Source organism: Aptenodytes patagonicus, chromosome 3 (assembly GCF_965638725.1).
Source record: "Aptenodytes patagonicus chromosome 3, bAptPat1.pri.cur, whole genome shotgun sequence".
Classification (NCBI taxonomy): Eukaryota; Metazoa; Chordata; class Aves; order Sphenisciformes; family Spheniscidae; genus Aptenodytes; species Aptenodytes patagonicus.
The window spans coordinates 41274628-41299207 of record NC_134951.1 but is presented as its reverse complement, the minus strand read 5'-3'; the positions used below and the strand labels follow the sequence as shown (position 1 = coordinate 41299207).

The following is a 24580-nucleotide window of genomic DNA, read 5'->3' as shown; positions in this document are numbered from 1 at the left end:
TGATTAGACCAGCTTTGGGCAGGCTGACTTCTAGAGGTCCCTTCCAACCTAAATTATCCTGTGACAAACCCGCTTCAAGAATGGACCTTGGAGAGCTGAGGGCAGATCTCTGATCACAGTGCGTTTGTCCAGATTCAGAGTTAGCATCTGTGAGCATGTGACTTGCTGTGGACTAGGATTTGGGTAATAAGAGCTTGTTGGTGCCGGAACCCTGAAGTAGGCCTAATAAACACAGGAGAGCTCATGCAGGCGCTTGAAATGCTCTTTACTTCAGACTGCAGAAAGCAGGCTGCTCTGTTTCCTGCTCCTGCTTCCCTGGCTCCAGCCGTGCCCTTGGTCAGTAGCGTCGGAAGGGACCAGTTTAAGTTACGATCTGAAGTGGTTTTGGTCATTGCCTGCAATCTGGCAAGCTTCAGCTGAAGGATGTAATTTATGAGGTGTTTCTAATCCAGGTTGTGTTCTCCTGGGCCTGTAGTGCATAGTCAGGTTTTCTGTCCTCTCCCAGCTGTGTCTGGGGCCAATGTATTTGTTCATATAGGCCAGGCGTTCCACAACTAAAACCTGTCTGCTGGTGGTACAGCAAGCTGCTGGCCTGGTGCCCGGGACCCAGTGACGGCACACCACTCTCATTTCCCTACTGAGGGTTTCGGTTTGAATACAGTTAGCTACTGCTGACTCACTTCTCTTCTAAAATATGCACCTGATGTGTAAATAAGTCTGATGCATCAAGTGCGTGTGTATAAATTTCTCTGTTTCAACATTTGTTAAGTGTTTGGCGTTTACTTTGTTCTCTGAGAAAGCAAAGTTTTCGGGGAGAGCGTCTGAGATCTCACAGTATCAATTGATGTAGTTGTTGCTCACAATTTGAGCACAAGTCCTTTATGTTGAACTCTAGCCTGTCTCATAGTTAAATGTCTGGCAGGTGCTTGATTTCATAGCTGGGAAATGTGCTGTTGTCACTGGTTGTAAGATGTCTGCATAATGTGCTGTAATTGATATACCCTGTGACTGTGGAAAGCAGTTTAGATAAAAAAGTGGTTAGAAAATCTTCAGAATTTTCTTTATTTTCCCATTTTTAAAAAGCTGACTTCCCCAGTGAACTGGTAACTAAAGAAAGCTGAAGAAAGAAGAGGAAGAAAGGAATTAGTTTACTGCTTAAACAAGAGTGGTACAAACTATCTCAGTAAAAAGACAGAAAGTAGCGATAAGGGTTTAATGTAAATAGATATTCTCTTCTTAATTGATAAGTTGTATTTAGTACTTAATTTCAACAATGTGACTGTTGGAGTAGCATGCTTATTTTTTCAGATTTCATCCACATGACAAGATCTGTATTTACTTTGGATGAGAATAGGACTTAAAATGGTCTCTACAAATTGGAGAAAATTATCTAAAGGACAAATTTCAAACGAGTAAATGTTCAAGCTTCTGTCCATAGGCAGCAATAATTAGCTGGACAAATAAGGACAGCAGACTGTAAGGCAGGATGTTCCCTGAAAAGAAACTAAAGACAGTGGTAGAGCACTGGCTCGTCACTGCCTTGTGCTCAGCTGTGGCAAAATAATATGCTTCCTACTCTGATATAGGGGGGAAAAAAGTACAGCCTGCAGGTTGTGCAGAGTGCTCTTCCTGCTGTATTTGCGTAGTCGCAGTTGGAGCACTGAGCTCAGATCTGATCCTTTCTATGCAAGGGCAGCTGGGAAAAAACAAGGCTGAGAGACTGAAGATGTAGTATAGAGGCCTTGGACATCACTGTCAAGAAGAGATTGAATAAGAGGAGTGGCTTGTAGGCTAAAGAGAATTGAGAAAGTGTCATATGTCTGTTCTCATTTTGACGGAGTCTTTGCATATTTAATCAGTTTCCAGAGTCTATAGATAATGCAAATAACCTTAAATTGCAAGGGAGATTGAATTATATACAGGGCAAGGGAGGGACTTTAAGAATAGTCAAGCATGGGAGTACGTTGCTTGTAGACTAGAGAATCTCCATGAGTAGGGTTTATTTATATAAATATAGGGTTTATAATATATACGTTAACCTTAATCATGGAGATTCTCCAGCCTACAAGCAATTCGCTTGTGGATACTGTTGATCCTGCTTTGGCATGGGGGGGTGGGCAGTAGCTTGAAGACATCTTGACGAGGGAGACCAGGATGTTTTAAGATGGTGAGAGAGGCTAAACTGGATTAGTAAAACACTTCCTTCTGAATTGAGATTCCAAAGTAGTTGATGGGTGATCATATGCTTTTCTCAAGTTAGTCCTCTGTTTCTCTTTTTTCTGAACTAATTCTTGTTTGTTGCATTCTGCCTGTGAGATTACTTACCTAGAACGATAGTGTATAGTACTGGAAGAATTGTGTTCTATACTCCGTTGGTCTGCCTCTGCAGAAATCTAAATAACAAACACTAAAGTTTTTATTGGTGAATCTCACAAAATCTTGAATTCCGTGGGTCATACCTGGCATACCAAGGATGCTTGTGTAGTACTGAGTTATTTACAATGGTCTAGTAAGAATTGTCTGTATCATTCTGCCTTCTATAGATTGAGCTTTTGTTAAACACAGTCCAACAAGACTGACTCTAATGTCCACACCTCTCTTATGTGGCTTTTTAAAGGCTTTGGAGGTTCTTTTATTGCTCCCTCTCCATCACCATCCCCAGTTACTCCAGCTCAAACCAGCTTACTACAGCCTAACTTTGATGCAGCTTTTGGGACAACAGCTCCAACGACTGGCAGTTCGTTTGATGCATCAGGTGAGTCACAGGGTTTCTTCCTGTGAATTTTCTAATGTGTTTTATGTGTTAGATGAGTTAATGATACCATATTTAGGCTCTGAGTACAAGCAATATCAGTGATTTCCCTGTTCCTTCTCCACTGGAAGAACTCGGGGTAGTGGTTAGGCTGGTGTGTGCCCAAGAGCTCTCTGTACCCTTTTTTTTTATTCTACCATGTCAGTAAAAAACAAACTAGTGTGAACATCATCCTTGCATGTGCTTGATTGCATGAATCAGGAATTACTCAAGGAAAACACTGTTCTGTAAATCAAGTTTATGGGCAAGTCATCTTGCTGCTGCTGCTGAAGCTGTTCTTGAGCTTGCATGGCACCTGAAGGTACACAAAACGGAGACTGAGGTCGTGTTCTTTGCCTGACTATAAGCTTAAACTTTCATCACTGCTATCATTTTGTTTGTATCTCTCCATTCTATGTTTTCCATGCTGGGTCCTTGCTACAAACTTAAAATTGGTGAGTTCTGCAACCGTACAAGGAAAAAAAGGTTGAAGTAGTACTGCTGCTTGGTTATTTGGTTGCTTGCCAGTGCACACGCTACCCCTTCCTGTTGACTTAGCATTAGCATGTACCTCAAATACAGATCAGAAGATAGAACGCTGGCATGAGATGTACCAGGCGGTTTGACTTCAAGGGATCTAAAAAATGAACTTCTGAGTTAGATGACCGGACTAAGGAGGCTAGCTCTGTCAGTGTGGATGGTTCTGGTTCCTTCTGATCTCATAAGGTGTTAGTAGGTTTTCCCGATGCCCTGCTGCTTGCAAGTGAATAGTAACATCTTGAAACTTTCAATCCTGTTGCCGTTAGATGTCAAGGTATAAGACTGCCTTTGCCACAGTAATTCTGACTGGTGTTTGCAAGACGTTAATTTTAAAAATGTTTAAATGAATATCTCCTGACAAATGTGTATGCATCTGACATCTAAGGATGGCTGTAAGAAAAATAGTGTCACGTGGAAGTGGTGCTGTATCTCTGTAGATTCAACTCTCCCATTAAAGTCCTTTTAGGCATGTCCTCTCATATTAGTTCTCATCGGTATAGCTTTTTCAGGATTACTGTACATTCAGTGTCTAGTAAAACAACATGCATGCCCTTGTTGGCATTACTTTTAATGTCAAACGGTGTTTTGGTAAGACTTGTGACGTGGTTGTCTGTGCTATATTTGTTGGAGCAACAGCAAAGTGGCAGGTAGTGTTTTTCTTACCGCAGCTGCTGTTCTAACCCACTTTCCTTTCACTTCTAGTGTTTGATGGCTTAGGTGATCTTCTTATGCCAACTATGGTTCCTTCTGGTCAGTCTATAGCACCTTCAGCCACAGCAACAGTCACTGCTTCAGCAGCAAGCAAAGGCCTTGGAAGTGATCTTGATTCGTCTCTTGCAAACTTAGTAGGCAGTAAGTGACAAATTTTGGTTTTGAGTGGTGTGACATACAACTATGTTACTTTTCCATGCAGCCAAATACCTGTCTATTTTAGCTTGCTTCAATGTCCTCCTGTTTCCCTGGGGAGATCAGGAAAGCTATAGGCAGGAATAAGGCCTGATTCAGATAGCTGGTAGTCTGGGTTCGTAACTTGTCCTTCTTTGTGCCCAGGATCTGAGTCAAATAGTGGGATCTGTGTGGTAGGTACGATTTGTAACATGTGAACGTCCCAGGTACATTCAGGGGCATATCAAACTCTTAATGGATGTGCTCCTGCGTAATAACAGATGGAAAGGTGAAAATTGTCCAAAGCTTCTGATAGCACGGTGGAATTTAAGCAGAAAAGCTGGTGGACACAAATAGCTGACTTCTTGCTTAATGAGAGGAGGAGTAGCAGTGGGGTGAGGAGTGCACAACAGCCAAGAACAGACCTTCTCTCAGACAGTGAACTTTCCAAAACATGGTCTTGAAATGCTAAACTAAAAAATGTTCTCTTTCCTATAGTAGTAAAAGGGCTAGACCCTTTATAACTAGAGATCAGTAGCCGCAGCCCCCCAAAAAACCCAACAGAGGCCCACCTAGGCTAAGGTGTAATACTACTGAAGTTGTACTTTGGAGGATTGTATACTCTGTTAGTATATGTAAACACACCACAGCAAAGATATAACTGATCTTATGATGCGTACTCTTCTGTTAGGTGTGGGGGGGAAACTACCACGCTTAGAAGTCAGCAGGACTCTTAATCACTTGAAACCTCTTCTGCGAGTCATTTGGTATATCCCAAGTTTGGGGCAGAAAATCAAACTTAGCAATTTGTGACTTACAGGACTTGTACTGGTCATGTGAGAAGAGTTTTCTTTAAAACTTAGCTTAAAACTTCTTCCAAAGAGTAATTAAGGAAATTACTTGGAGTTCCCATGTATGATAGAGCAGATAAAACAGTGCAAAACTTCCAGGTAATGTTCAGATTTATGTCTATGTGAAAAATAGCTTTTTATTTCCGTATGTATGATGAGGAACAGAAACTAGTGTCGTCACTCATGGTAAACAGTTCAGTGCTTTTAAATAACTTAGCATTTTGTAGACCTGAATATATTGTTACTTTGGTTTGCTTCTGGAGCAAAAATGGCTTCCTCAAGTATAAGACATCTGCAGTGTTCCTCAAAAGTTTGTCCTGAAGAAGGGGTAGATGTGGCCAGTCCTCTGATGCTGTCTAAATGAAGACAGCCAAAACTTTATTCCTCTGTATAAACCCATGTGCAATGAAACATGAGCTGTTACTTTGACATGCTTAATTTACTAAACACAGTACTTCTTTTTTTTTTTTTTTTTTTTTTTTTTTTCCCCTTTTTTCTTAAAATTTTCAGATCTTGGAATTTCTGGTACCACTTCAAAAAAGTAAGTTCAACTTTATTTAAAAAAAAAAAAAGTTTTCACCTCTGCTGTGTAGTCTTACATCTATTTCAGTGTTTATTAAGAATCAATGAATTTGTTATGTGCCCCCTTCCCCCAAAAAAATCAGTTCAGAAAAATTCTGGAAAAAGTGTTCTATTCTATGCAGGTTCACTGAATAATTAAGGTTAAATGTTCCTGACATAGCTTTTAAACTTTCTGGCTTTAATCTGAGTCTTAAATTTTTTTCTGTAAATTACTGTCTTCATATTGGATAGCTGATTTCCAAACAACTTAAAATGAACGAATAGTCCAGATAATAAATTGTATAGCTCCCATCAGTAATCTAGGCTAATATGTAATAGTTTTGTTATCTTTTTACAGACGCTGGATGTGCTTATCGTGTAGGCATTGGAATACTTGTAAAATAGAAAAGAAGTTCATTCCATGCAGTGAAAAGCTTCTTTTTGCAAGAAGAAATATTTACAGCATTGCATTTATTTTTGAATGTCTCTTCTTAATCTGATTGCTTACTTCTGTGCTGAGTCTTCCTCTGTATGCAAGACCAGTTTATGATGTGTGTACATTCAGAATGTTTTGTGCCTCTGTGGAGATGATAGGAGGGATATGTATAAACACATCCTGAGATTTATCCCCAAAACTTAGCTTCCTTCAATCTACTTCGTTCAAATGGTGTATCTTATTCTGGATAGAGCAGCCTCTAACAAAACCTGGTTTTGCAACAGCCCTTTTATTCTATGAATGACTTGTTTCTCTTGTATCTATCACCTTTTTTCAGAACTGAATGCTTTCCTCCTTCAACTGTCTGAGCAAGATTTCCAGCAATGAAATGACCTTTCAAAGACTTCTAGCAGGCAGCTCTACTGCCTGGCCCCAGTAGAATAGGCAGTAGCAGTCCCTCTTCCTACTTTGCAAGGGTATATGCAGTAATATGTTACCTTCAGTCAATACTAAGTAAAACTTCTCTTTAATTCTCACCACAAAGGCCATAACCGTGTAACTGACTTCAGTATAGAGCGTACTGCTGTCTGCTGCTAACAACCCTTGAAACTGAGTGGCACTAAAAGTGTATCCTTCTGTTAATAACTTAAACTGCATACACCATAAACTAATGTAGCTGCAAGCCTAATGTTTATGTATACTGCCATTGGTTTTCATTTTCACTGTGAGGGTATGAAAATAATCGCGTGCTCTCTCTCCCTGTCTATTAGGGGAGACCTTCAGTGGAACGCTGGAGAGAAAAAGTTAACAGGAGGAGCCAACTGGCAACCAAAAGTAGCACCTGCAACATGGTCAACTGGTGGTGTCCCAAGTGGTCCATTGGTAGGTGGTTAATCCATCGATACCACTGGTATTGAAACCTCAATATTTTGAGACTATGCAAGCATACATGTGGGCACTGCTCCTGTCTACTTCAGCTAAAGAGTTTACTTCTGTATAAATGATATGATTGTTTCAAGTCACATTTTTAAGACCAGATTTACAGCTGGCATAAATAAATCATTGAGTTCAGGTCAATGAAAACACACTAGCGTATGTATCGATGTTACCCTACATGTACACTTAATACCTGTGGACATTTCCAAGTGTGTTGTTAGCCGTATAGGTCTTGCCAGCACCAGGTCCAGGTTGATTGCCCAAAAGACAACGGTATTGATCCAAAGCTGAAGTACTGGAAGGAGAGGAAATAAATAGATTTTTTTCTCAAGCTTTCCTGATGTTAGATTAGAAGTGGGTAGCTTGTTTAACAGAGTAAAGCAGTCTGCTGGAAAAGTTAAGATTGTGCTGTAAAATGTATCAGAAGGCACTAACTTTGAGAGAAGAGGGTTGAATTGAGCTAAAAATCTAAATATGGCACAAGAGCAACTTGATCGTGAGTGAGCTACAACAGTAATCTGAAGAGGGGTCATACCTCATCTCATCAAAGTCGCACAGGGCATAAAACAGCCTCCATTTGAAAAAAGTTGGGTTGGGAAGGGAAGCAAAGGACTGTCAAGGGGGAGCATGACTAGTTCAGTTCCCTGCTGCCACAGCCAGATGTTAATGTGACTCTGAGCATGTTCCAACTTGTTCCTTAACCTTATGGAAGATACAAGAATTCCCTGAACTTGATACTTCATTGAATGTATTAGTTGTAACGTCAACTTTTTTTCTTAATAGAAAGGCTGGGCAGTACTGTACAGTGTAAGTGAATTTTTTTGATCTCTTATTGTACTTACTAAACATGAAGATACTAACAGCACCTCATCTGCGCTACAGTTATTACCACTGGCTTAAAACTAGCTAGAAGCTACCTAACATGGGTCTTCTTGGACTGTCTGTCCAGCAGACAATTCTCAGGCAATGTGTTGAATATAGTAGTAGTGATTAACCATTTCTGTGCTGTAAGCTTGAAAATAATGGCTTCAGACTGTCTTTGCTTTACTTGGATGTGAACTGTCCGGCTTGTACTACCTGAAATTTCTAACTTCTGTGTCATCAGCCTGATCTTGTAGTGGTTTTACCATCTGATAAGTAACTAGCCTTTCTGGAAAGCTGGGTGGTTTTGATAGCATTTCATGAAACATGGGTGCTATATATATTTCTTCAAAATCATGCACTTAGGTATTTTTTGAAACCAAAGAAAACCAGATCTGCAGGAAGACTAAATGTGGAGACCAAAATGAAGCTTTCCTTCACGTCACTGTTGAACCACTTAAGTTTTCGTCACTTCTTCCCTTCCTTGTGACCTTTCACCTTCTGGATTAAAATCAGCAGAATTTCATAAAAGCCCGTTCCCTCGAGTGACCCTAGTGCTTTGAGGCAAAAGCAGATTCAGTTTGTGTGGCCATTTTCTTGGCATTTGCCTAACTGGCTTTTGAGCTACAATGTGTTCCTCTGGTTGCAGTCAGATCACTGCATCTGATGTCATTAATCTGTGTCTTTCTACTCCTTGCTTTCCATACCTGAGTGTCCAGATGTTGGTTTTAGTTTGGGGACAGCTGTGCTGCTAGCGCAGTACAGCTTTTAATTGAAATGCTCCCCAGAAAACTTGCAGACTGGAAAAGAGGTTCATAATTATTAGCCAGAAACTGTAGGGTGTTTGCTGATTAATGAGTCTGGAACAGGTTATCTTATCTTGACTTGTCTCCAGTTTCCTAAGAAACTGGCATATTTTAGTCTGGAAGCAAGGATCAACCAAGGGCACTAAATGCAGCATTCGCAGAAGTGGACTGTGCAGTGAGTAATTCCAGCGTATCTCCAGAGACGCACTGTCCTTTGAACTGAGAGTGTGCTAGTTGCTCTCCAAGTGCGGTGGGATAAAACTGACTCAAGGTAGGCGGTAAGGATGTGGAGGCTCAGGCATGACTTTACAGCTTCTGTAATAACTTGAGAAATTGTGCCGATATACTTAGGCCACACAACAGCAGTAAAGAGATTCCTGAAAATCCTACTACCATTTTTAAATCCCGTCCTTGAATGCTTCCTGCCTCTCTTCAGAGTTGCTAATAATTTGGATTGTGTATGCCTCTGTGAAAAGGAGAGACTTGGATACTTTCAAGGCCATAAGGACACTCTATGCATGGGAAATTACAGACAAGGGAACCAAAAGGGGTAATGTGTAGGTTCTGCTAGGTAAGTGGGGTGGCCTTGTTGTTGTGCTGTATATCCAGACTACTAAACTAACAGTTCTCTCTTTCTGAATCCTAGTGAAAGATCACCTTTTTTTTTCCTTGTGTTGTTTGAATGAAAATCTTAACTTAAGCATATGAGTAAAAAGCGTAACAAGATAAACTGAATTCTCCTTAGTAAAGTATGTAATGGTTGTGATTGTGGCTTAAGCGTGTGAACTTACTCTTTAACTTAAATGAATCTCATGGCTTAAATACTTCTTTTTTTAATTGGAAACTAATTATAGCAGTTATTTCCCTTAGCTTTACAATCTGCTTAAGCTTTTACTAAAATGCAGTGATACTAGTGCAAAAGTGTGTTGGCTATCAATTAGGAAATTGGGATGCTTTCTTACACTATGTAGAAGGAGGAGGAAAGTACATATTTTCTCGGGCCTATTTTGAGTTGTATTCAGTAAATGGACTCCATTCATGAAGAGAATGGAGCCTGTCACCCTTGCTTTCTTATGAAAAGGGAAGCTGAGCATCAGTGTAAGGACTCATTCAACTCTCATTCTTTGAAGTATTGCAGTTTTGAGGTTAGGTATTATCTGCTGCATAACAGTCATACTTTCCAGAAAAACTCTGAGAATGCTGGAGACTCCATGCGGTTTCCAGATAGTTGGTGCTAGAGATTCTTGCATTTTTAAATTTTTTAGACAGGAGCCGTGCCTCCAGCAAGCGCTGTTCCTGCCACAGGAGGTACTCCACCTGTTCCACAGCCAGGAGCAGCATTTGGGATGGTGAGTCTCTTCTGTTTACGCTACTCTCCTTTCTTCACCCAGAACCCGACTCACACTGCATTAATTTACAGCCCCCAGCAGGCACGGGTGTACCTATGATGCCCCAGCAGCCAGTTATGTATGGGCAGCCTATGATGAGGCCACCATTTGGAGCTGCCACTGGCCCTGGTGTACAAGTAAGTGTTACTGCTAGATGAATGTTTAATTGCTCTCCATTTCTCTAGAAAGTAACTTGTGTGTATGCATTATCTCAGTTCAATCCTAGCTGTAGGACTGTAAAAGAGATTTCTTATAGTATCAGCTGCCTGACTTAAAATCATAGAATCATTTAGGTTGGAAAAGACCCTTAAGATCATCAAGTCCAACCGTTAACCTAACACTGCCAAGTCCACCACTAAACCATGTCCCTAAGCACCACATCTACAGGCCTTTTAAATACCTCCAGGGATGGTGACTCAACCACATCCCTGCGCAGCCTGTTCCAATGCTTGACAACCCTCTTGGTGAAGAAATTTTTTCCGAATATCCAATCTAAACCTCCCCTGGCGCAACTTGAGGCCATTTCCTCTCGTCCTGTCACTTGCTACTTGGGAGAAGAGACCAACACCCACCTCACTACAACCTCCTTTCAGGTAGTTGTAGAGAGCGATGAGGTCTCCCCTCAGCCTCCTTGTCTCCAGGCTAAACAGTCCCAGTTCCCTCAGCCGCTCCTCATAAGACTTGTGCTCCAGACCCTTCACCAGCTTCGTTGCCCTTCTCTGGACACGCCCCAGCACCTCAAGGTCTTTCTTGTGGTGAGGGGCCCAAAACTGAACACAGTATTCGAGGTGCGGCCTCACCAGTGCCGAGTACAGGGGCATGATCACTTCCCTACTCCTGCTGGCCACACTGTTTCTGATATAGATAGATAGATATAGAGATATATATACACATACACCAGGATGCCATTGGCCTTCTTGGCCACCTGGGCACACCGCTGGCTCATATTCAGCTGGCTGTCAACCAACACCCCCAGATCTTTTTCTGCCAGGCAGCTTTCCAGCCAGTCTTCCCCAAGCCTGTAGCGCTGCATGGGGTTGTTATGACTCAAGTGCAGGACTTGGCACTTGGCCTTGTTGAACCTCATACAGTTGGCCTCAGCCCATCGATCCAGCCTGTCTAGATACCTCTGTAGAGCCTTCCTACCCTCAAGCAGATCAACACTCCTGCCCAACTTGGTGTTGTCTGCAAACTTACTGAGGGTGCATGCAATTCCCTTGTCCAGATCATTGATAAAGATAATAAACAGAACTGGCCCCAATACTGAGCCCTGGGGAACACCACTTGTGACTGACTCCCAACTGGATTTAACTCCATTCACCACAACTCTTTGGGCCTGGCCATCCAGCCAGTATTTTACCTAGCAAAGAGTACACCTGTCCAAGCCAACTGTTGACTTGCAACAGATCACATGAACCACCTTGATGTTTTTTCAATTCCCTTGTACAAGACCAACAGAACAGGTTTGAAAAGACTCCTACATCTAACTATGTCTAAGATCTGTTTTTGGGGATATTTGAGTAAAGCTCAAAGTGGAGCTGATGGGCATTCCTATTCTGTTTAGAGCTTGTCAACATTTACTAGAGCAGCACTCTGCATCTTCCCTCAGCCCAGCAGAGGGTTCTTCAGAAAACCAACCTTCTGCTTATGAACAAGCTAAGGTCTCAAGTTCTTGGATGTCAGCTGTTTCTCAGTAAATGCAAGTTTAACTGGTTTAGACTGGTAGCTTGCTGGGTTTCTTTCGGTGCAAAACTCCTGGTTCCCTGAGTAAGGTGGAGGCAGGGGGGAGTAAGGTCAGTAAGGTCAGGATGGGAGAATCATTTGGCTCCGTAGTGAATAGGGTTGCATGGAACTTGAAAAACTGACACTTTCTGTGGAATAATTGATGATTTTTATACCTACCAGAGAAGGAACAGAGTATAATATAGTCGCATCTCTGGTACACTTCGGGCTCTTATTTATACTACCGATGTAGAGCAACTTGTACTTAAATGCCAGTTGCTGGGATTTTCAGACATACTCTGCAACACGCATTCTGCTTATTCTGCACCTTGGTGTTTAACATCTAACAATTGCTTAACTTCTGTCTGGGTCGATGATCCTAACACCATTCTGTCTTACAGGGAGAGTGTGATTTGAAGCGACATTAATTAGAATATGCAGTTTCTGTAGCAGTGTCCATTAAACCAGCCAAACATTGTTAGCCCTGTAGTAAGGATGGAGTCTAAACAATGCTTGAGCAAAATGGCAACACATTAAAGAAAACTTAGAACTTTGTATGCTTGCAATGTGCTTGTTTGGGAACCATCTGTATCTACCTAATGCTTGTGTATCCTTGTCTGCTTTGTTTTTTTCTGCCTTCCTGGCTGGCATCTGTTAGCTTTCTCCAAGCCCAACTCCTGCTACTCAGAGTCCCAAGAAGCCTCCAACAAAGGACCCATTAGCGGATCTTAACATCAAGGATTTCTTGTAAACGATAAGGTATTCTGTGACTGCCTGCCTAAGCACGTTATGCTGTGGTAGGTGTCTGGCACACAGATGTTGATTAGGCCGGTAGATTGAATATGACTGATAAAATTGTAGCTGCAGAGATAGGTCGGAACATGCACTGATAACGTGGTGGTTTAAACAGAAACCTGAATTCTCTGTCCGCACTCTTAATTTTAGCCTGAAAGCTTGACTTTTGGCTACTTTTTTGCCAAAAGTGACTGCTAGGAAAAGTTATCTTCAATCTGTAACTTCCATTTTTGCCTTGTTTCCATTCAATCCAAAGGTTCAAGTTTTGGGGTTTTTTTTTCCTGAAATTAATACTGAAACAAATAGAATCATAACAGGGTACAAATACTGGGGGCAAAATGGTGCTGGAGAGGCTTGTTCCAGTCTTGTGGGTGTGGAAACAGATTTGGTATCACAGGTGTGAAGGGATCAAAAAGAAGAAAAACTTACATATCCTAATCATCAAGGGAAGGTTGTTTGCATCTCTTAACTGCTGCCAGCTAATGTTCTCCCCCACCATATAATTTTTTCAAGGCACTGCTTTTCTGAATGCGAAGGCATGAGGTCCTGAGCAGTGCCGTGTAGAACAACAGTGGGGCAGAACAGAGGAGTAAATAAAAAGAAAAAATGGAGAAGCAAAAAAACCCAGTACTGCAGAATAGAACAAAAAAAAGGCAAAAATACTACTGTGAGGGGTTTGGAGAAGGATGTAAAGAGGGCCAAGTAGAAACATCAGATTGAATTGAAGACTTCTGCATTATTATTTTTTAATTGGCTTAAGTACAGTAGGCATTTTATAACTAAGACTAGAATAATTTGCCAGGTGAGGAGAGGACAATCATTACATATCTTCAAAGCCTTCTTCATAAGTTCCTTTTCTTTCTACCTAGAGCTTAATTCTAAGACTTGTTCTAAGCCTCCTCCGCACTGGAGTTAGCGGCAGTGGATGGGATCCGGCTGCTCTTAGCAGACACCACCCAGTCCCACTTCCCCGTTCTCCAAATTCCAGCCCCAGGGAGGTGTAACTGGTGCTTGGTGGCGATGGCCAGCAGTGGAGATGCACCTTCATTGCTAGGACTCACTGCTTTTGATTTGGGTTTGTAGTAGACAGATTCATAACCGCCTGTGGGAGGACTGCTGCTTCACTAAAAACTGATAACAACTCCTTTGAGGTGTGAAGTGATGAGCAGATTTGGTGCTTTTTCTAGAACATGCTTTATCTAACTCATTCCAGTTTTCATCTAATACTTTTTTCTGTTTCCACAGCTGCAGTTTTTCTGACTGGATGGTAAAAATGTGAGTTTGGAGTCTACAAACAGATGCTCAGAGTTTCAAAGTGAGCCACCAGTACCAAACCCAGTGCTTACTCAGACTTTCTCTTCCTCCTGAAACGTGTAGCACAGCTGTGAAAGTGAACATTAGGAATGTGTACTACCTTAGCTGTTATCCCTACTCTCTCGAAATTTGTGTACTTGGGTTATTTGTGTTTTACAATTTAAACAATGGATGTATGTTTCTGATGCCTTCTAGTGCTTTTCTGAACCTATCCCACAGGGGCAGATTATGCAGCTGTTGTTTGGTGAGCAATTTGGAGCGATGTCTGTGGTTTTTGAAGGTTTCAATGTATATAACTTTTTGAGGACACCTAAAATTTCCCGAAGACTCAATTTCTCCTTTATCTGTTACGAAACTTAGTGTGATAATACCAGATAGTAAGGAAAATACTTATGAAATTGTGTGGAATACATTTTTTTTTTCCAGTCACAGGAATCTCAATTGTCGTGAAAAAATGTTTTATTTTTGTGGCACTGTATATGCTAAGATAATTTAAAGTAATATAAAGGTAAACTTCCATAACAAATACTTTTTCGATGACTTACCAAGAATGAAAAATCATATCTGAAAGAATACCATATTTATTGCTGTTTTTATTTTAAAATCTATTTTAATTATTTAAGTTTTCGCATTTAAAATTGGCGTATTTATCAGTTCTTGCTAAATGCACTGAATATAAGTAAAGGGTCAGTTTCTCTCCATGAAGTTGGAAAAAGCAACCATAGTTGTGCTGGCATTAAGGGATTTCAAATATGAGAGCACTCTTTGGTATATCTGTAGTCAAAACATTACAAGTGATGTTACTCATCTCTGTTCAGTTCGTACATACATCTCTTAATTTAGTGCTTACCTGTGTATGCCTTAGGCTAGTGTTTTCTCCATTGCCCCAAATGCGCTGTGAGTAGCTTTTGTACTATTGGTGATGAGATTTAATTCTGATCCAGAGATCCATGCCCTTTACTGTACATACTGTGTTTCTTTTAGTTTTTATTTGTTCTCATACTGTTTCTGCTGATGGCTTGGCGTAAGAACTTGACTCTTCAATGAGGTCACTGTTGATCAGTGTTACAAGTGGCTTGGCAGTTCTCTGTAAAGGCATATCGGGTCGGAAAAATACTCACCTAAAGTCTTTCAAATGAACTATTTAATCGATGTATGGTACCATTAAAAGTGGTTGTATCTGAATTTGCTGTGGGGATAACATACACCGTAATGGGAAAGTTCTATAAAAAGCTAATTTCAAAATGGCTCTTTGTATTTCAGTTTAAAAAAAAAAACAAAAAACAAGAAAACCCAAAAAACAAAAACCCCAGTGCATGTGTGCCCTCTGAGATGCAATAAACACCTTGATCAAAGTCAATATCTTGTTGCCAGTTTCATGATCATTGAGATGTTGAGCACAATAATACACTTTGAGAGGGGAAAAAATGTGTCTAGGTCCTTACACTGATGCTGAGTCTGCTGCACATGGTAATGACTTTTGCTGATCTTTAAGCAGTACAGGAGAGATCCATACAAAGCCAGACTGAGCACAAAGCCACAAGTAAAGTGGGGAGAGGGAGAGGAGAATTCTCTAGTTTGACATGTAACACCTCAGGAGGCTTCATTAAAGCTCTTCATCTCCTTAAACTAGAATAATATTGGCACTGTGAAAGTTTATAGTACTGGTCCTGATTTCTTTCCTATGAGGTATCATTCAACAGCTTATTGAGAGCTAGGACAGCTACGATGCTACAGGAATTGCTTGTGCTGTGGTTCGTCTTATGGCAGTGTGCTGGCTTTGGCTGGGGTTGAGTTAATTTTTCTTCACAGTAGCTAGTATGGGGCTGTGTTTTGGATTTGTGCTGAAAAGTGTTAATAACACAGGGATGTTTTAGCTATTGCTGAGCAGTGCTTACACAGAGTCAAGGCCTTTTCTGCTCCTCATACCGCTCACCAGCGAGTAGGCTGGGGGTGCACAAGAAGTTGGGAGGGGACACGGCTGGGACAGCTGACCCCAACTGACCAAAGGGATACTCCATACCGTATGACATCATGCTCAGCATATAAAGCTGGGGGAAGAAGAAGGAAGGGGGGGACGTTCGGAGTGATGGCGTTTTGTCTTCCCAAGTCACCGTTACGCGTGATGGAGCCCTGCTTTCCTGGAGATGGCTGAACACCTGCCTGCCCATGGGAAGCAGTGAATGAATTCCTTGTTTTGCTTTGCTTGTGTGCGCGGCTTTTGCTTTACCTATTAAACTGTCTTTATCTCAATCCACCCGTTTTCTCACTTTTACTCTTCCAATTCTCTCCCCCATCCCACTGGGGGGGGAGTGAGCGAGCGGCTGGGTGGTGCTTAGTTGCCGGCTGGGGTTAAATGACAACAGGCAGGATGAAAGGAGGAGAAAACATTTCATACAGTTTAGTACATTAAAGTCTTCCTGGTATGAGGTGACTAGAGACCTCCTTGATTTTGGAACAAAATGAAGTGATGAAGCAGTACTGAATGCCAAGGGCTGCTTTAAAGTACTTTATAAACAACAAAACACTGAAACAACTTGATCACACTCTGGTAAGGTTTGAATCTTGAATTGGATTTCAAAGACATTTCCAAGTTGTGCAACCAGTAGGGGAGTGCCATTGCTTAAGAGGTTTTTTGGTTATTCATTTGGGTTTTTTACTTGCTACTGCGTTGGTATTGTGAATCTATCAAGTTTGGCCTTGGAAAAGTTGGTTTTATACTTCAGCCTTAGGATGAGTGCCCTGTTGAGTCAGGGTGTTCTGGATTAGAAATCTGTAAGGCTCAGCAAATAGCTCTGTTCTCACTATTTGAGCACGAAGACCTGAACAAGGTCAGTAACTGCACCCCCAGAAAGGCTCACCATGGTTTTGCCAATTCTTCCTGTGTGCTGTGCGTTGCCAAATGCAGGGAGCACTTGACTTATTACCACCGTGTTGTGCATGTCTTCTCAAAGTAAGGACAACATTTTCGGAGGACGGTCATAACCAAATGTGTAAATATATTCAGACCAGTTCATTAGTGTCTCATTCAAATTAAGATGATGAACTACTACTCACTGAATTGCAAATGAATGTTTGCAGTATTACATGTTTGTATCAGAAACAGTGTGGCCAGTAGGAGTAGGGATGTGATCGTGCCCCTGTACTCGGCACTGGTGAGGCCGCACCTCGAATACTGTGTTCAGTTTTGGGCCCCTCACTACAAGAAGGACGTTGAGGTGCTGGAGCGTGTCCAGAGAAGGGCAACGAAGCTGGTGAGGGGTCTGGAGAACAAGTCTTATGAGGAGCGGCTGAGGGAACTGGGACTGTTTAGCCTGGAGAAAAGGAGGCTGAGGGGAGACCTCATCGCTCTCTACAACTACCTGACAGGAGGTTGTAGCGAGGTGGGTGTCGGTCTCTTCTCCCAAGTAACAAGCATAGGACGAGAGGAAATGGCCTCAAGTTGCACCAGGGGAGGTTTAGATTGGACATGAGGAAAAATGTCTTCACCGAAAGGGTTGTCAAGCATTGGAAGAGGCTGTCCAGGGGAAGTGGTTGAGTCACCATCCCTGGAAGCATTTAAGAGATGTGTAGATGTGGTGCTTAGGGACATGGTTTAGTGGTGGACTTGGCAGTGCTAGGTTAACGGTTGGACTTGATGTTCTTAACGGTCTTTTCCAACCTAAACGATTCTATGTTTCGAGGGGCCAAACCTCAGCATGAGGGGTTTTTCTTTGCCAGATACATGCCCCTGCCATGCAGTAATTGCCTTTCTGCATCAGCTTTGTCCATGTCCACAACCCTTGGCCCTCGTTCTTGTTAGTCTTCTATAGATCTCATGGCCAACAGCTCTGTGCAAGCCTGCAGTGTGTGTGGCATTTGATATCTTGTGAGGAAATAGAAGCCTAGACAGAAAGCCAACTTGGTGGAAGAGCAAGAAGCTTGTGCACTGTGGGAAGTAAAACCAGTGTATTTCCCCAGTATGCTCAGTAAGGCTAAACAAGTGTGACTCTTTTTTTCCCCATCACAAAGGAGCTATAAAACCTGGCTTGCAAGGAAAACAAGTGGTTGTCTCCTGGCCTGTAGACAAGAACATGTTCTTTTTTATCATCTGAGTTTCATCATCCAGGCATGAATGCATCTGTGTCCTGCTATGACTAACCACTTCTCAATACAAGCTATAGAGATTGTGGGTGGGGAGGAGGGCTCCCATCTGTGGGAGGAAGAAACTGTCTCCTTTCCCTGCGTTTTTCATGAGGGGAGGACAGGTTTCAGACAGCCGATACGTCCCTTACCCAAGCTCTTGCCGTTCTGTGTGCTGGTACCTTTAGAAGCTGGCACCTCTGGCCACATGAGACCTCTGTAGCTCCCCCTTAAGCCTTTGGTGCCTTAGGGAGTGGTAAATAGCTGGAGAACATGAACTCGGCTTACTGTAGAGGTTTGAACAAAAAAAAAAAACCCAACTTGTTCCTCAGAACTGACTCATTTTTTTGAATGGGGTTAGCAGTATCTCCTACTCCTCTTCCCCATTCATTTGTCATTAATTTTAATTGGCTTTATTTGAGATTTTTAGCTGTGTTTTATAATGTATGCCTTTTAAAATGTACTGTAGCTTGAGTTGAGGACTTCTGGATTGATGCTGGTGTTTCCCCAGGTGAAAGCCTGGATGGTGAGAACTAAATTGTTGTTGTCTTCTAAGATCCTGGGGACCACCTTAGCATTTCAGGATGGTTGCAAAATCAAGCTGCTACCCGAACTTCCATTCTTAAGATTTAGGCTAGAGACTTGCCTTAAAAACCAAGCAGGAAAGCCTAGAGCAAAAACTGTAGCTGGGGGGGAGGAGGGGAAGATTTGCTTTGTAAATGCATTTGAGACTTCGGTAATATGAGGTGCTACTTACTGGTGGGTGACTGCATATAGGTTATGAAATGTCCAGTAGCAACAGCTGACATTGTTTTGTCTTTTTGGCATGAATCTTTGCTCCTGCCCCTGCTTCCCAATCTCTCGCCCCAGAATAAGAGCTGCCCGCTCAGGCAACTTATTCTGCATGGGGGAAAAAAGTCCCCATAACTCTTAATGCCTAGAAAAGCCACGTGAAACTTCCTGTGGCAGAAGTAGTGGCAGTGACACAAAGATGATGCACTGAGTTAGTGATCCAGCTCTTCTAGAACATGAAATAAATCAGAAATTTTATTAAAAGAGAAAACCTTTTTCACATGTATTGTATATTGCTAGTGCTGTGAGCAGTGTGGGAAGCGGCAGACGCTGAGTGGTAATGAGGGGACGAAATAAGAATTTCAGAGATGGGATTACAGAAGGAGAGAGGCTATACATACTTTAAAGCAGACAGTGCTGCCATTTTTTCTGTTCCAGATCTTGGCTCCTAAAGCTTCACCACCTCTTCCCTTTCCCTTAATTAAACTCTGCAAATGATGTGGGTAGCAAAAGTCTGATGCTTGTTCTGTTACCCAAGACATCTCTGAATGCAATTATAGGTGTAAGAATAGTTGCCTTTGGGAGTTAGCAAAGGTGGTAGAACGGAAGCAGAAACTGAAGCAAGTGAAGAAATGGGGGGGGGGGGTGTGTGACATCCACTGCAAGGACTAAGGAGAGCAAACCTCTTCTCTGGCAGTGCAGGGGAACCTGTGAAGGGTCTGATGAATGTCCGCCCTGCAACAGCACTGTAAAGCACCTACATCCAAATGTTCATGGTTGAACATAGAATCATGGAATCATAGAATCATTAAGGTTGGAAAAGACCTCTAAGATCATCGAGTCCAACCATCAACCCAACACCACCCTGCCCACTAAACCATGTCCCTAAGCGCCTCATCTACACGTCTTTTAAATACTTCCAGGGATGGGGACTCAACCACTTCCCTGGGCAGCCTCTTCCAATGTTTAACCACTCTTTCAGGAAAGACATTTTTCCTCATGTCCAATCTAAACCTCCCCTGGCGCAACTTGAGGCCATTTCCTCTCGTCCTGTCATGGTGATGTTTGACCCATATTTTTGAAATGTAGTTTACCTCAATGTCATAAATACCTGAAGTAGCCATCTTTTATGAAGGTCTTGCCAAAGCACTAACCCACTCTGTTGGAAGCAGAGATTTCACACCACTAAGCACAACAGCAGGTACGTTGAAGGCACATGCTCCGTGAAGCTACTGTAAAGATGCAAAGATCCAAGGAACTATGATCTCAGACGAGAGGGAAAGCCGAGTCAATCTTTCAGAGTTAAACTGGTAGTTGGAGACAGGTTAGTTGTTATCAATGGTAACTATGCAGAGGCTGGTGGGATCTCTGTCACACAGGGTAGGAGGGGTCCTCCCCTGCCCTCTTAAGAACATCAGGTTGCTCCTTCCCATAGTCCTTGTCTGTACTTTTGCCCACCCGAGCCTGGAAAGAGGCTGCCTGCGTGGGAGTGGGGATAGTATTGCACTAAGGAGGGGAAAGAGAAGTGGGCTAGGACGGATGCACTAGGGAATGGTGTGGGGGATAGTCAGTGTGTTCTTCAGGCTGCAGGTTGTCTGTAATTGAGGGAAGGGGTGAGTGATGGAGCAGTGGGGGTACAGAGTGACCCCAGGGAGTGGGCAGCTCTGTGCCCTCAGCTTTGTAAGCTGCTGCAGGCCTGCAGCTTGGGTATTAAATATCAGCAAACAGATTTTGTGCACAAGAGGAAGGTACAGGTGCAAGCAGACAGCAGGCTTTAAAAGAAGTGGTATTTCATACTCTGAGTGTGTCTGTGTATAAATAAAGGGGATTTTTTGAAACGCTACTCAAATGTAAGAGTAGGACAAGTTAAATTCTAAAGTTAATTGTAAGACTATGCTTTATGTATCTATGATGGGTCTATATTTATACCCTGTCAATCTGGGTTGATCAATCAGGAGGGTTTTTAGAGATTCTTCCTTATTGGAATAATCCCACAGTGGCTCCAGCCAACTGAAAGACCAGTTTCAAAACCTTGAAATTTGGCTTTGTTTTGAAAAATCGAGGAGAATAGAACACTTCTCTTTTGAAACATGGAAAAACTAAGTTTAGTAGATTAGCAAAGGAAGAAACAGGGAAAAATCAGTAATATTGAGACCAGCATACTGTATAAATAAGATTGTCTTACTGTACAAATTCTGGCTTAGGTATTAGAGCATCTCTGAATCTACTGATCTCTTCTGAACCTTTGCACAAACTATCTTCCGTTGTTCACAGGGCTTCAGCCACTCTGAGGTTTTGGTCTTTCATAGGAGAATCAAATTTTAGGAGCTATTTCTGTGGGCACGCCTTTGGGATAGAGCACACCATTCTTGTGCTTGGAAGAAGAGGTTTCCAGCAGTGTATTGAAATCACCACTTCCCAGCTCACCTCCACCCCATCACGACAGTGTCTAGCATCCTGCCTAGCATCCCTACTGCTCAGGGATGAACAAACACACCGGGCCTTGCTCGGCCCTGCACTTTGCAGGACATGAGCTGTCCTGATTTTAAATATATATTTAAATATACAAATAAATATATATAATTAAATATATATATATAAATTTGCAGGCAGTTAGCGACTCTGTCTTGCTGCCTCGGTCCTGTGCCACCAGCATCGCAGTTCGCTTTGTGTTTCTTCCTGTGAACCTTTGCAGCAGCGTGGTCGAAAACACTTTCCCGTGGCTCAATACAGCGCTCTCATTTCAGAAATGGTATTGATGGAAATCCAGCTGCTTACCTCATTATGCTTTCTTGAAGATCTCGTTGTGCAGAATTTGCTTATAGAGCCCTTGGTTCCAAGGCAAGTCATGCTGGAAATTTGCTTCTCTCTCAAAATATTTGACCGCCTGTGATGCCTGTAGGATGGCTAAAATGTTTTACTCTCTAAGGCATGGTCCAGGCCCAGACAGGGAGAGAGGCAAGGCAGCATTCAATACACTGTAGCTAATTTTTAATTGACACAAAAGCTCCATTAACTCCAATTGCATACACGTCACCCAGCAGTGCACCTGGTTTTGTGCATGGGCTGTTTTTAAGCATCCACCTGAAATTATGTGAAATTAAATTAGGCTAGTTATTTGGCTAATAATTCATTCATTTTTTTCTCTCTAAAACTTCCCTTTATATTTTAAAATCCAAGACATGCACATGAAATCACCTTCTTATTACCATAGTCCTCATACAGACTAGAGAGAGAGTTGATTCCCATTTATTAACAAAGAGACCATACGAAAGATAGTGTTCTTTTTCAAAGTAATGTAAATAAATTACATAGTGACAGTAAGCAGATTTTCTATTTAAATGCTCAGCTATTGTTTAGGATTGTAAGTAGTAATTATAAAACTAACACGTGTGTGTGTGTGTGTGTGTGTGTGTGTAAATCTGTAATGCTCCGCACACTTTTTAGTCTGAGATACTACTGAGTAAACCTATTTCCCCCGAGCAGCCTTACAACTGTGTTGCTGGAGGACACCTAATACTTGTTTCCATGTTTGCTTAAGCCTTCCTGGTTTCTCCAGAACCTGGTATCTTCAGTTATCTAGAAAAAGTGCATCTTGTGGTTCCTAAGTGAAATGTTTATCTATCTTCTGCAGGTTTTAAAACATAGCCTGACAGATTATGTTCTTGATGGTTAGTAAGATGTAATACTAGGTTTTGGTATATACATCTTGCACATATGTAATCAGTACAGTTAAATGTAATTTAGAAAAGTGTTACACTGTTCTGTCCACACAAAATACAGTATTTTGTATCCAGGATTTATTTCCCCAGGATTTCAGGATCCTGGCAAACGTTTATTGTAATAAAGTAGCTTATGTATCTGTTAAAATATTTTGCTTCTTTAGACATTTGGCTTCATGACTGATCATCAAGATTGACTAATCCTACTCTGTCATTTAGCCTGGCTTGTGGATTTTTCAGACAACTCCTTTTTTTTTTTTTGCCAACAGATGTTGAGGGCTGGATTTGGGTTGTTTGTGCTTTTAACAGCTTTTAGAAATACCTCAGAGAATTTGCTAACGTATCACTTACAACATCCATCTCTCTTTAGATGAGGAGTATATACTGAGAAATGGGCAAATCATCTATATTTCATTCAAATGCAAATTTTAGAGGAACAGAGAACTGCAAAAGAATTGCAAGCCCGGGGAGCTGCAGTGATACCTACGCCAGGCTGTATCCCATGGACACTTTCTGTCATTAGCAAGGAAAATCCCCCATCTCAAACTTGCAACGTTGTCTTTGCTGTACCTTTACCCCTTTGGGCTAACGTAGGAATAGCCCTCACTTACATTAAGTAAAACACTTGACAACAATGTAGTATTGCAAGTGGTTGGTCTGGAAATCTTAAAATGAAGTAGCTGGTCTCGTGTATGAACAGTTTACAGTCCAGTTAAGCACAGTTTGCCTGAAGAGCCTGTCGTGGATGTGCTTCTCTCATTTAATGACCTTTAAAATAGCTGGCAGGCTTACAGAATATTATTTTTCTAGTTGTACAGTTCAGCTTGCCAGCCAGGCTTTGCCATCTGAGACTGAACTTAAAGTGGCTGGAAACTTTAACTGGTAAGTCCAGTATTTTGATAGATCTGTCAGAGATGGAGGAGAGATTCAACTAAAATGAAATTATTTTCCCCTAGCCAAACTGAAGAGCTAAGCTGATTCAATCTACGCTGTACTGGAACAGACTCTTGTGTGAAATATAATATTTTTCTCTTGGCCAAAGCATTTTATGGCCAATATAAAAGTCCTGTATAACTATGCACGCTGTTTCACTTAAAAGTTGGCTCTCTGCTACAGATGATAAGCAAGACCAATGCAGCTTGCTGCACTCCACTGCAAAGGCAATGCATTCAGAGCATGTGAAGTTTCCACTTTAAGACTGCTGGGCAGGATCATAAGATAGAAATCACAGAAAATAGAGCGCCATCTACTCTATTCCCCTGCTCTAAAGCCAAAATTGTATAATTCCCAACAGATTTTTCTAAAAGACCTCCATCACACCACAGCCTTTCCAAACACCACTGCAGGACATCACCACCTTCACCCTGAGAAAGCTGCTGTTACTGTTACCCGATTCCTCCTCGCTGCATCTTGAACTGTTATTTCTTCTGTCCGTGGGGATACTCCCTTTGTTCTTTGCAGCAGCAAAGATGGTATTTGGACAGTTACCACAGTCATTCTTCTGCCTTATGCCCTCTATCTTCAATCGTTCCTTGCCAGTCAAGTTTTCTAGATAACTGATCAGTCTTGGTATTCTCTGCGCTCTCTTTGACTGGTCCGCGTCTCCCGTGAAGCGCAGCATCCAAAACAGGACACAGCAGCGGAGTGACGGCACGCCTGTGCTGTGTGTAACAGAAATACCATGTCGCAGGGGTTGTGAGCCAGGCTCCCAATTATAGATCCGAGCGTGGCATTTGCACCTTCCCCAGCAGGATTGCACAGTTGCGCCATGGTCAGCCTATGCTCCTCTATGCTCTTAAAGTCCTTCCTGAAGAGCTGTGGTTTAAGCAATTGCCCTTCAGCATACATTTGTGCATAGTGTGTAGCCATTTGGGGGGGAAAAAAGAAAAACAGGAATAAAAATTTAAAAAGGAAATGATTTTTAAAAGGAAGAAATTTGACAGTTTAAAGAATTTCAGTATTGAGCATTATTGTTGGGTTCTTTGTGACACTAATAAGACTCAGCACACTGCTAAATCTTTTCAGCAAGGGAAGAAATTTGGGGAGGAGGAGGGAGGC

The 24580-nt window shown here is 41.9% G+C and overlaps 1 protein-coding gene across 6 annotated transcripts in view; it reads left to right on the top strand.

The window, feature by feature from the left end:
* SNAP91 (synaptosome associated protein 91) overlaps positions 1 to 15246 on the top strand; it is a 71436-nt gene extending 56190 nt beyond the window's left edge. For 4 of the 6 annotated variants that reach the window (XM_076333155.1, XM_076333157.1, XM_076333158.1 and 1 more), the window contains exons 22-30: positions 2618 to 2755; positions 4034 to 4183; positions 5578 to 5608; positions 6835 to 6946; positions 7784 to 7807; positions 9933 to 10016; positions 10088 to 10192; positions 12436 to 12536; positions 13818 to 15246. In XM_076333155.1, the coding sequence (XP_076189270.1) occupies positions 2618 to 2755; positions 4034 to 4183; positions 5578 to 5608; positions 6835 to 6946; positions 7784 to 7807; positions 9933 to 10016; positions 10088 to 10192; positions 12436 to 12528 (737 nt within the window). In that variant the 3' untranslated portion in view covers positions 12529 to 12536; positions 13818 to 15246. The remainder of the gene's footprint in view (positions 1 to 2617; positions 2756 to 4033; positions 4184 to 5577; positions 5609 to 6834; positions 6947 to 7783; positions 7808 to 9932; positions 10017 to 10087; positions 10193 to 12435; positions 12537 to 13817) is intronic. The other 2 variants (XM_076333160.1, XM_076333159.1) reach the window with 1 other exon arrangement.
* Positions 15247 to 24580: the final 9334 nt, after the last annotated feature.